Source organism: Pristiophorus japonicus, chromosome 10 (assembly GCF_044704955.1).
Source record: "Pristiophorus japonicus isolate sPriJap1 chromosome 10, sPriJap1.hap1, whole genome shotgun sequence".
Taxonomy (NCBI): Eukaryota; Metazoa; Chordata; class Chondrichthyes; family Pristiophoridae; genus Pristiophorus; species Pristiophorus japonicus.
Genome location: NC_091986.1, coordinates 60,205,309 through 60,218,651, shown reverse-complemented (window position 1 = coordinate 60,218,651; position 13,343 = coordinate 60,205,309). Strand labels below are relative to the sequence as shown.

The 13,343-nt window shown below is 47.8% G+C and overlaps 1 protein-coding gene across 1 annotated transcript in view; it reads left to right on the top strand.

Annotated features, from left to right (window-relative positions):
* Nucleotides 1–3,676, top strand: part of LOC139274593 (DNA (cytosine-5)-methyltransferase 3-like) — a gene marked incomplete at its 5' end in the record, with an annotated part of 131,400 nt that extends 127,724 nt beyond the window's left edge. The window contains one exon of the mRNA XM_070891273.1: nucleotides 2,354–3,676. Within this exon, the coding sequence (XP_070747374.1) occupies nucleotides 2,354–2,483 (130 nt within the window). The remainder of the gene's footprint in view (nucleotides 1–2,353) is intronic.
* Nucleotides 3,677–13,343: the final 9,667 nt, after the last annotated feature.

Below are 13,343 nucleotides of genomic sequence, written 5' to 3'. Positions count from 1 at the left end.
CCAGTGGGTGATTTTGCTGGAGGGTAAGGTCTGGTAGAGCAATTGATACCAGTTGTGTGCCCATTACGCACAAGTCTGCAGCCCTTGTGTTTGTGGTAGTGAAGATAGAGGCCAGAGGGAATGACCAGATGGCCAGCATTGGAGGCAGCAAAGGTTTTTCTGGAGACAAAATTGGAGTAAAAGGAGTAGTTAAATAAAACAATGGCTGCAGATGTATCATGGTAAACGGAAGGCCAAAGTGCAGTTATGAGTGATTTGAGAGAGGTTTTTATGAGGCAAAGCAGAAGAAGTGGGGTTGGAAGGGGGTAGGAGGATGTAGGTGGTGAGGGATGCCAGTAAGTGGTCAGAAATGTTTCCACCTGCACTGGGGATCAGTCGTGAATGGGGCAGATGGAGCAGGTGGTGGGATATCATGGCTACCTGCTGCAGTTTAAAGGGGTTGGCAGAAAGAAGTGTGGAGCCTTGTGAATACTGACAAAAACTGCCAGTGGAATAATAGTACATTGATCACGTCGTGCAATTTAAAGGGAGGGGTGGGATTTAAGGAGAGATCTTTAAACTGTGGGAAAAAGTGTCAAAAGACCCTGTCAGCAGTGGCAAAGGGAGGGAAGCTGGGGGATGGGAACGCACAGTAGTCAAGAGCTGGAAAGGCGGGGAGTACGAGCAATGGAGTAGAACTGGAGGAGGTTGTAGAGGGAGCCACAGAGGAATGAGGCAATGGAGGAATTTACAGAGGAAGGTGTAAAAATTCCGCTGTTGTGCTGCCACACTACGATCTTCCACCCATCCACTTTAAGGGGCCAAAGTTGTAGGCTAGTGAATACAGGAGAGGGATTTCTACCCCAGGGACTTGAAATTGATGTAATTGGTGATGGGGAGTCATTGGAGGTCAGCAATGACAGGGGTGACAAGTGAGTAGGATTTTGTACCAGATAGGATGTAGGTGGCAGATGTAAGGTGGATGGCGCTCAAATGTATTGAAACATTCCCCCTTTCCACACTCAAAAACTCAAAGAGATTATAGTAGAGATCAATATCTCAGTAAGATACCTATACCAGCTACATCAGGAAAATCAAAATTTGGTAACAGAGATTGAGGGGCTAGGAAGGATATCAGGGTGGAAGCACATAAATAACATCTCGATACATCTATGGATAAAAATTATTTCATAACTGTTAGTTATTTTCTAATGCTGTATATTGGAGCTAGGCATTATCATGTACATATTGCTCAGACAAGCCCTTATTAAATTAAAGAAGAAAACAAGGAGCCAGTCAGCAGAGCGCTCTCCCAAGCATGGAGTACAATGGAACTCACAGTTAATTATCAACAAATGAAAAATGTTAGATGAGCTTACATAAATGTAATAGTAATCAACTGTAAACTGTAAGCTAGAAAGAAAGTGAGTGACTCTGAGTAATTGGGATTGTTAGAATGTTTCAAGATGATTTAAAAAGTCAATCTATTCCAGCATTCCTTTCTTTTAGCATTTTTAGTGGCAGAGCAAATATCAGAGAAAGGGCAAGAGACAGTTCCAATTTTAACACATACCACAGAAAGAGATAAGATATAGTCTACATATTTACTGTACTCTAAATAAAGCTTATAGCACAGAGGCACAGGCTGAACAGATTATGTTGGATAAACACCTAAAAATACAGGATCTGCACTTTTATGTTGTGGGCAGATGTAGCTCAAGGTAGCCAAATAGTATAAGAATGGGACATATATCTTCTGTAGTCAGATAACCATCTCATTGGCTGGCGGAAGCCCACAGTCACCCATGCAGCCCTAGAATGATCACTTCGGGTCTGGGACCAGGTAGTGTTATTTGCATGCCATCTTGTTATTTAATATAACACAGTAGAACAGTTATATAAAATTTAATACTGTTATTAGTCAATGTAATAAAGCTTGTTATTAGAATAAATATTTGTCCATGAATGTTAAGTGGAGTTATTGTCACTAGATTAATAACCCTTTGTTGCGACGGAACCAGAAATCCAGCAAGAGAAAATCTCACTGCTGCCAGTTCTAATTGCTTCAGCACTGAAACTATAAATTCAGCATTTAAGTAACGCAATCTCACTCTGGATGGCTAGTGTGGGAAATAGAAAATATCACATTGGCGCAATAGGAGGCATTCTACTGAGGTTGGGGCAGAGTGGATGGAGCTTCACTAACTGCCCTGTACTTGACATGGGTATGCTTGGTGCTGATGCATGATGTCCAACATGGAGAATGTTCCATTCCCCAGCACTGACACTATTTACTTTGATCAACATTCAACATGTAAAGAGTGAGGATAAAGGTTGTGGTAAAGTAATACATTTATTTTCCATGTCTCTTCAGTAAATTTGCTGCAAATATGTATAACCCAACTTGGAAGAAGAGAGGAAAAAACACTACAGAAAAAACCTATATGAAAATGGTCAAGCAATTCTTGGTTCCACTGAAAGATTATTTTAAAAGTTACATTTAAGATGATGTTCATTAGTATATTTATAGTTGACTGGCTGATTTTGCTTTGAAAAACTTGTTTTAGCTTGTTTAGCATTCCACATACTATACTGATGTCTTAACAGGGTATATTTCCTGATCAGTGTAGTTCAGGGGTGAACATAAGACATAAGAATTAGGAACAGGCCATTAGGCCCCTCGTGCCTGCTCCGCCATTCAGTAAGATCATGGCTGATCTTCTACCTCAACTCCACTTTCCTGCACTATCCCCATATCCCTTTATTCCCTTAATATTCAAAAATCTAACAATCTCTATCTTGAATGTACTCAAGGACTGAGCCTCCACAGCCCTCTAGGGTAGAAATTTCCAAAGATTCACCACCCTTTAAGTTTCTCCTCATCTCAGTCTAAATGGCTGATCCCTTATTCTGAGACTGTAACCCCCTTGTTCTAGACTCCCCAGCCAAAGGAAACATCCTCCCTGCATCTACTCTATCAAGCCCTGTAAGAATTTTGTATGTTTCAATGAGATATATACTCTCGAGAATATAGGCCTAGTCTACTGAATCTCTCCTCATAGGACAATCCCCCCATCCCAGGAATCAGCCTGATGAACCTTTGTTGCACTCCCTCTATAGCAATTATATCTTTCCTTGGGTAAGGAGACCAAAACTGTACACAATACTCCAGATGCAGTCTCACCAGAACCCTATATAATTGCAGTAAGATGTCTTTACTCTTGTACTCAAATCCTCTTGTAATAATGGCCAACTTATCATGTGCTTTCTTAATTGCATGCTGTACCTGCATGTTAACTTTCAGTGATTTGTGTAGAAGGACACCCAGGTCCATCTGAACACCAACATTTTCGAATCTCTCACCATTTAAAAAATGGTGCTTAATGTGCTCAGACGGGAATTCTATGTACGCTATTTTTAAGCAGACATTAACCACTTTTAAATAAACAGATTAACACTTGGCTGAATATAGCACACAGAGGAATGCAGGACAAGTGTGTTAAGTGTTCACTTCCAATCTTCGCTAATCAGAAAATAGACTTCCATATAACCCTGTGATTCACAATGGATAAATAAATAGTTTTATTTTAATGGGATGTGTTTATGGAACGACGGCTCCTTTGTGCCAAATATGTTCCATTTTTGTTGATTAAGCAACTTTTTATTTTACTTCAAGTTTTTATTCCCTTGAGTGTTGTGTGGCAAGCTTACAAATAAAGTTCAGCAATTTAAAGTATCGCAGAGTTGATTATTTTCAAGTCTAAGATCATGGGGGAGTAGAGTGTCCGTTAGGGCAGCAATTCGCCCGAAAACGGCCAAACCAGTACAAAAGATTGAACAATTTTAAGTGCAATTTACACCTAGTGCAAATCGAATTTCCACAATCTTTTGCGCTGGTTCAAGAAACATTGTGCTGGAACCTGGCACCATCCACAAAACTGATCCACCCCTAAATTGAATTAATCACCATGGTAAATTTCCGCTAATTTCACCCATTGCGGCCCTTCAAGGAGACTTCTAAAGGGCACTTTTAAACAGCTGTTAAATATTCAAAAACATTTAATTTTCTTAGAAACTGAGTACTGTGCACCAAAGTAACTAGGAAATGGTTCTGTGTAGTTTTTAAAAGTCATTTTCAGTTATTTTAAATCGGTTTACTCAGGTGGTGGACCAGACACTCCCATTAAAAATGTTTATTTAGTGTGATAAACCCATTTTCAGTTGTATTAATAAAACTGCAGCAGGTTACCACTCTTAAATATATCAAGGAATATTTTTTTAAAAAGAAGAAATTATGTTCTAAAATGCAGACCGATTGCACTGGTTCATAGAAGATTATGGGCTTTGGTATCGGCCATTTTGAGATGTTAATCCTGGCGGAACGGTAACTGTAACATCCTCGGAAAGTTTGCGCTGACTACCGCATAATTAGGTTTCATTGCCCCAAGAGGGAAAGGGAGCACTAAATTAGTCATTCCCAATTCTCCTACGGTGGTGGAACTGAAAATCTCAGCGATAAATTTGAAGAACGAATGTGCATGTTGCGAACGCAGCTATTCATCCGTGGACAGCTGATTCTTAAAGGTGTGATAAGATAAGTATGTGCATGCCCAGTTCCAACTTCTCAGTCTGCTCAGAGTGGAAAAATGGAGGAGCAAGAAGGTCGCCAGTGTGCTCACCGCTCCTCGCCCACGGCCATCGACGCCTTAATTGAGGCTGTGAAAGGCGGTGAAATGTGCTGCAACCACCTAGTGGAAGGAGGCCCATTCCTAGAGTGATCAGAAGACTTTGGAGGGAGGTGGGCCAGCACGTCTCCGCCAGAACTGTGACACAATGTCGTAAGAAGTTCAACAACCTCACTAGGATCACAAGGGTAAGTACCCTTTCTATTAACGTTGCAATGAATCTCACTGTCTCACACATTGTCAAATCTTTGCAGTACCTGCTCCTTCACTATGTGTACCAGACCATGGTCTTCGTTGGTGAAGCCATCATAAAAGTTCAGGCTCAATTCACGAGCCATGCCCTGCCCTTCCAAGCGTCGTTCATCTTCTTGTTCTTTACTCAGCCTGGCCCCTCCTTGCATTACCGTTTCACTCTTGATATGCGCTCGCAATACTTCAGCCTCATCCATAAGCTTAGGGGGTTGTCACCTAATCCCACCATTCAGACACCCAACTCTGTGCAGCCATGCAGAGTCAAATGGAGATCTACACACTTGCAGCTATTCAACTATAAAAGGCAAATGTTGCAACCGATGAGCTGCATAGTCACACATCTTTTGTTTGTTATTGCGATCGAAACTGGTGCACAACAGGCGCGAATCAAGGAGCACCGGAGGAGGGGACCCTGACATCCAGAACCTCACCGAGGTGGAGCAGCGAGTGTCCGCCCTCATGTGCATACCAGTTGGTGTAGCGGTCGGTGAAGCCGAGCCCCCTGTGGACAGTGACAGTATGTTAAATTCCTTTGCGTTTTATGTGAGGCCCTTTACCCTTGATACCAGATGCCTTACCCCCTTTACATTTAAATGTCCAAAGCCACCTCCTTCTTCCCTTCCTGCCCCCTCCCCTGCTGCTAGCCACAGTTCTGTTGCTTTATGCTTACAGATGAGCAAGAAGCGCAGTAGCCAGCCCATGAGCCCTCCACATCGAACGATGGGGGAGATGAGGAGGAAGGGGATGAAAATGATGCAACAGAGTGGGATGCTCTATCAGCTGCACCGAGTGGGGACAGCACCTCGGTGGAAGACAAGCCATTCCTGGGCTTTGAAGAGCCTGAGGCTCCTGTCCCCAGTGGCCTGTAGCAATGCCCAGTGCAAGAGGAAGCTTGGGAACCAGCTCCCCGGAGGGTGAGTCAACCCATGAATCCTGCTCAGAGACACTCAGATGTGGACCTGGACTTGGAGGATATGTGGCGAAAGTCCATGGTAATGTACTGCGAGCTTATGGGTGCATTGGAAAGGGTCCCGCAGAGCATGGATGTACTTGCTCCAAGGTTGGAGGAGGCCACCTCAAGCATTGCCCACGCCTCTCAGCAGCCCAATGAGCCCACTGTTCTCTTAACTTAACCCGAATATATCAGCAATTCAGGCTTGGGTACATAGCTTGGGGAAACAAAGTGAATTGCAAACAGAGTGAAGACTTTAAAATGGGAATTTGGTGAGAGTGGGAATTATGTGCAGAGGGAGAAGACGGTGCTGAGTAATTTAACCCAAGGGACTAGAGTAAACAAGTAAATACATAAATAATTTGAGTAATTAATTGATGGAAAGGGATAAAATTGAAATTAACAATGCGGAGAGTACAAAATTCAAGGGATCTGAATTAAATAAAATCTGATATATACATAAATAATAAATAAATAATAATACAAGTTAAGGGGATAGTTAACTAAAAGGTATATATAAATAACCTAAGAGACATACATATATGTAAATAAGTAGATAGCCTTTTTAAATAAAATAAACAGAAAGCTGAGACCAGTTACCTGCAATTCCTGTGTCATGTGGGAAATCCAGGATGCTTCATATATCCGGGATAACCACATGTTCAGGAAGTGCCTTCTGCTGCTCGAACTCAAGCTCTGGGTTTCTGAGGTTGAGGACCAGCTGGAATCAGTGCAAAGCATACATGAGACTGAGAATTTCCTGGAGCACACATTCTAAGCGGTGGTTACCCTGGAGCCACAGGGAGTACAGGAGGACAGTAAGTGGATGGCCATCTAGCAGGGTAGGAAGAGGCAGGCAGTGCAGGAATCCTATTGGGATTGTAGCACTCTCAAATTAGTTGCAGTACTGAAAACCAAGAAGGGTGACAACACCTCAAAGGAGTGCAGTCTAGTGCACATTCACAGCACCGTGGGCAAAATACTGCACAGGGAGACACAGTGATTTACAGAACTAGGGGATTTGATAATCGGGGTACAGGCAGGCGTTTCTGCAACTGTCGATGTGAGTCCAGCATGGTATGTTGCTTCCCTGGTGCTAGGATAAAGTACATCAGTGAGAGGGTGCAGAACATTTTGCAGGGGGAAGGGGAGCAGCCAGAAGTCATGGTGCATGTTGGAACCAATGACATAGGTAGGAAAAGGGTTGAGACCCCAAAGACAGAGTTCCAGGAGCTAGGGAGGAAGTTAAAGCGCATAACCGCAGATGTAGTAATCTCTGGATTACTCACAGTACCACATGCTAGTGACTATAGAAGCAGTAAGGAAATACAGGTTAATGTGTGGCTGGTGATATGATGCAGGAAGGAGGGCTTCAGATTCATAGAACCAAAGAATCATAGAAATTTATAGTACGGAAGGAGGCCATTTCAGCCCACCGCGCCGGCTGACCAAGAGCTATCCAGCCTAATCCCACTTTCTAGTTCTGGTCTGTAGCCCTGTAGGTTATGGCACTTTAAGTGCACATCCAAGTATTTTTTAAATGTGGTGAGGGTTTCTGCCTCCACCGTCCTTTCAGGCAGTGAGTTCCAGACACCCACCACCCTCTGGATGAAGAGATTTCCCCTCATATCTCCTCTATACCTCCCCCCAATTAATTTAAATCTATGTCCCCTGTTTGTTGACCCCTCTGCCAAGGGAAACAGGTCCTTCCTATCTACTCTATCCAGACCCCTCATAATTTTATGCACCTTAATCAGGTCTACCCTCAGCCTCCTCTGTTCCAAAGAAAACAGACCCAGCATAGAAACATTGACATAGAAATTTACAGCATGGAAGGAGGCCAATTCGGCCCATTGTGTCCGCGCCGGCAGAAAAGAGCCCCATGATCCTTGGTCAACAGCCCTGTAGGTTACAAAAGGTGCCACATAAAAGGTTACTGCACAAGATAAAAGTTCACGGAGTTGGGGATTATATAAGCATGGATAAAGGATTGGCTAACAAACAGAAAACAGAGAGTCGGGATAAATGGTTCATTCTCGGGTTGGCAATCAGTAACCAGTGGGGTGCCGCAGGGATCAGTGCTGGGACCCCAACTATTTCCAATCTATATTAACGACTTGGAAGAAGGGGCCGAATGTAACGTAGCCAAGTTTGCTGATGATACAAAGATGGGAGGAAAAGCAATGTATGAGGAGGACACAAAACATCTGCAAAAGGACATAGACAGGCTAAGTGAGTGGGCAAAAATTTGGCAGATGGAATATAATGTTGGAAAGTGTGAGATCATGCACTTTGGCAGAAAAAAATCAAAGAGCAAGTTATTTAAATGGAGAAAGATTGCAAAGTGTTGCAGTACAGCAGGACCTGGTGGTACTTGTGCATGAAAAGGTTAGTATGCAGGTACAGCAAGTGATAAGGAAGGTGAGTGGAATATTGGCCTTTATTGCAAAGGGGATGGAGTATAAAAGCAGGGAAATCTTGCTACAGTTGTACAGAGTATTAGTGAGGCCACACCTGGAATACTGTGTGCAGTTTTGGTTTCCATATTTACCAAAAGATATAATTGCTTTGGAGGCAGTTCAGAGCAGGTTCACTAGGTTGATTCCGGAGATGAGGGGGTTGACTTATGAGGAAAAATGTAGGTTGGGCCTCTACTCATTGGAATTCAGAAGAATGAGAGTTGATCTTATTGAAACATATAAGATTATGAGGGGGCTTGACAGGATGGATGCAGAGAGGATGTTTCCACTGATAGTGGAGACGAGAACGAGAAGGCATAATCTTAGAATAAGAGGCCGCCCATTTAAAACTGAGATGAGGAAAAATTTCTTCTCTCAGAGGGTTGTGGATCTGTGGAATTCGCTGTCTCAGAGAGCTGTGAAAGCTGGGACATTGAATAAATTTAAGACAGAAATAGACAGTTTCTTAAACGCTAAGGGAATAAGGGGTTATGGAGAGCGGGCAGGGAAGTAGACCTGAGTCCATGATCGGATCAGCCATGATCGTGTTGAATGGCGGAGTAGGCTCGAGGGGCCATATGGTCTACTCCTGTTCCTATTTCTTATGTTCTTAAAGAAACCTATAAACAATGAACAATGGCAGAAATTTAAAGAGCACCCAGCCCAACCAGTCCGCTCCACACAACTGCGACATCCCTTACACTAAAACATTCTACATTCCACCCCAATCGGAGCCATGTGATCCCCTGGGAGAGGCAAAGTCCAGATAAAAATGCAGGCCAATTGTGGGAAAAGAAATCTGGGAAAATTCCTCTCCGACCCATCCAGGTGATCAAAACTAGTCCAGGAGATCACCCTTGCCATATTCGATTATCTGCAGTACTTACCATCATATCTGCGCCAGCCAACAAAAGGTCATCCAGTCTAATCCCAATAACTATTTCTAAGTCCGTAATCCTGCAGGTTACGGCATTTTAAGTGCGCATCAAAGCACCTTTTAAATGTGGTGAGTGTTTCTGCATCCACCACCCTTCCAAGCAGTGAGTTCCAGACCACCACAACCCTCTGTGTGAAGAAGCACCCCCTCAAATCCCCTCTGAGCCTTCCACCAACCACCTTAAAACTATGCCCCTCATAATTGACCCCTCCACCAATGGAAATAGACCCTTGCTATCCACTATATCCAGGCCCCTCAAAATTTTGTACACCTCGAGGTCCCCTCTCAACCTCCTTTGTTCCAATGAGAACAAACCCAGCCTATCCAATCTGTCCTCATAGCTAAGATTCTCCATTGCAGGCAGCATCCTAGTAAATCTCCTCTGCACCCTCTTTAGCGCAATCACGTCCTTTCTATAATACGGTGAACAGAACTGCACGCAGTACTCCATCTGTGGCCTAACCAGAGTATTGTACAATTTAAGCATAACCTTCCTGCTCTTGTATTCCATGTCTCGGCCAATAAAGGCAAGCATTCCATATGCCTTCTTAACCACCTTATCCACCTGGCCTGCTAATTTCAGGAAATCTGTGGACCAATGGTGAAGCTTTGGAGGCGTGGCCTATTCAGTTGGAGCTCTGTTGCTGTGAGAGAAGGAACTCCCTGCTGTTGTTCCTGTCTGGAAAGCCTTTGTGAGACCTGTGAAACAGCCCAGGAAAAGGAGGAAGGGGCTTTCTTCAATTCTAATCCATCCAGAGGGAGAGGAGGAGAGCTGAAAATTCAACAACTTTATTACATCTACAGAGAGTTGGAGAGAGGGGAAAAAAGAACAACTATCCAGTGTGGAAGGAGGGAGAAACTTCATCAACCAAAGGAGGGTGTGTTTTGGTGCATTCCCCGAAAGACTTTGTTGTATCGGTGGGGGAAGGAAAGAAGACCATTTCGAGGGCCGGAACATCGCGGGGGGCGTGTGTGTGTGGAAGTGTCTGTGGGGGTCTTGCTTACAGCTAGGCCCTACACACCACTGAAGCACCCCTCCCCCATTGCCTAGCCTGGGATAGCTGGAGCTACCTGGCTGAAGACTGATTAATTACCCTATTTAACATCGTTGGGAGTGTGTGCCTGGGTGGCTCCAGCTACCCCAGGTGAAGACATCTTCTCCCCCCACCCGAAGACCATCTACAAAGACTGTGTTTTTTGCCATCTGGGGAGTGCACCCCAAGAAACACCCACCCATCGTTGTTAGGGGAGACCTGCCCTCGCTGCTTCCCTCTTTCCCACCCCCGCCCTCTTTCTCTCTCTCTCTGTTTTCCCCCTCTCTCTCTGAGAGCCCTTTCCTCCTAATTTGGAAATAAGACAATTAAGACAACTGAGCAGAGGGAGCAAGGCCCCTCCCCATTCGTTAACTAGGGGAGAGGTGTGCCCCATTAAGAGCTCCCTCTGCTCAAAACACCAACAAGGCCAATTAAAGACCATTAAGGCCTGTGACTTTGGGGTGGGTGTAGCCCTTAAAGGGACCCCATGATGGCGACCCCATCCACGCCGATGGCAGGGCCAGCTAAGACGTACGCGCAGGCGGCGTCCACATGCATGGCACCTCCTGCGCCTCCTGCTGCCCTGCCACCATTCAGACTGATAACCAAAAAACACGGGGTCAAGAGCTACACTCACCCCACAATGAGCATCGAGGAGTGCGTGCGGGCGATGGCTGGGGTAGTCGGCCCCTCGGCCATTGTCGCGGCCTCCAAGATGTCTGGGAAGGCTGTATTCTTCCTGGGGTCGGAGCGGGCGGTGTCCCTGGCCCTCGAAAAGGAGCTCACGGTGGGCGGGACGTTCCTGCCGATGGACCCTCTCGAGGCCACCGCGCAGAGGGTCATCATTTCTAACGTCCCGCCCTTTGTTCCCGCTGGACTCCTCCTCCCTCACCTACACCAACTGGGGGAGGTGAGGTCGGGGATCAACCCCATACCGCTCGGCCTCAGGGAGAACAGCCTGCGCCACGTGTTCTCCTTCCGCCGCCAGCTTTTTGTCCGGGCTAGCGCGGGAGGAGACGACGGAGGGAAGTTTTAATGTGGTGCACGAGGGGACTGCCTATCGCGTCTTCTGGACGTCGGACGGAGTGCGGTGCCATGCCTGTAGGGAGGTGGGGCACGTTCGCAAGAACTGTCCCGCCTCCAAGGCCGCCAAACCACCGAAGGCGGCCAAGGCTGGCGTCGCCGCCACCCCTCCCCCTAGTAGCATCCGCGTGCCGGGAGCTGTAGGTGCGTGGGCATCATCGGGGGCCTTTGTTTTCACGGCCTCCGGCGGGGGGGAGGGAGAGCGTCCGATCGGAAGGAAGGCGCGGAGGAAGGCGAAACATCTCGAGGCGGGTCCCCTCAGTGCGCCAGACAGCTTGAACACCGCGCTCAGCCCAACCCTGACACCGGCGAGCGCGAGGTGCCCTGAGCCCATGCCCGAGCCCTTGATCAATATCACAGAGGGGCTCGGGCGCGGGCAAGATAAGAAAAAGGGGGGAGTGGAGCGGGAGGCCTCGGCAGACATGGAGGTCTCCCTGCCTCCGCGCACTCCCAGGAACAAAAGGAGGCACCGCTCCAATGAGGCGGAGGGGGAACAACATCCCTCCGCAGAGGAGTCGGTGCCCGCCGCGTGTCCCACGTCCCCTACCAGCGCCCCCAAATTGCGCTGTAGGCGAGAGGAGTCTGTCCCCGGGGAGGGTGAGACAGTCGAGGCTGCCCAGCCTCTGCCTCCCGGGGATGGCGTGGAAGATCTGCCTGTCGTGGGGGGCGTGGGGCCAGCGGAGGAATGCGTTGCCGCCGGGTCGAGCGTCCCGGGTACTGAGGCGGGCGTGGCCGAAAAGGTCGAATCTGAGCCTGTCCAGCTATTAACCAACTTCCCCCGGGAGTCGCTCGACCCGGCAGAAACTGAAAATGCTAATAATTTTACAGAACATCCACACGCTGGGCTGGGGGGTGGCGGCGGGGAGGGGGAAGAACAACAACCCTCACCCCCTACTTTGGAGCTGGGGTACTTGGAGGACCTGGAACATTACTTTGACCAGGTCTCTCCGTGTTCCCCGGTTCCTGGGGCGGAGGAGGAACCCCTTCCGCTGTCGCTTCCTGATCCAGCACAACTTTTAAAAGAGCCCAGTGGGGACTCCTCTGCCGACGATCCTGGGGGTGGGATCGGGGCAGAGACAGGGTCGGATGGAACAGCCGGGCCGTTTGCCGTACCTCGTGCGGTCGACGGGCCGGCTGCTGGCGGCGACCTCCCGGAGGGGGACAGGGATTCGGTGGGGGACGAGGGAGAAGATCTCGAGTCCATCGCCAGTGAGGCGGTGGATCTCCTTGTGCCCGCCGCTGAGTCCCCCCTCATTCCTGCAAAGGAACTCCGGGACTTTTTGGTCCAGAGCCAGGGTCGCCGCAACCGAGCCCATCTGGCCCGGGAAAGATGGTCCGAGCCGGGGCTGCTCGTCGCGTCCGTCCGCGCCGCCTCTAAAACCATGGCCGTGGGCGGGCCCTCATCAAAGGCGCAAGGCCTTGAGCTGCATCGGCTCAAAAGGTTCCTCGCTGGGCTGCTAAAGGAGTGGAGGTCAACAAACGACTCCACTCCCCCCCCCCCCAACAATAGGTTAGGTAGAGGTTGCACTATGCTTTTGTCATGAAGATAACCACAGCCAGCCTCAACATCACCGGCGGCAGAGAGGCACACCGTAGATTTAACAATTTTTCGCTCCTGCGGGAGGGAAAATATGCAGTGTGCTTCCTGCAAGAAACCCACACCGTTCCGGGAGACGAAGCCACGTGATTCCTGGAATGGCAAGGAGAGGTCCGCATGAGCCACCACACGACCACTTCTTGTGGGGTGGCCATCTTGTTGGCCCCACATTTTCAGCCGGAGATCTTGGGGGTTGAGGAGCCCGTGCCAGGCCGCTTGCTGCACGTCATGGTTCGCGTGGGGGACGTGCCACTCCATCTCGTGAACGTGTACGCCCCTCAGCCCGGACCGCAGCAAACGCGCTTCTTCGAAGAGGTGTCCGCTCTTCTTGGCTCCGTCGACGTCGGCGACTGCATTGTCCTCGG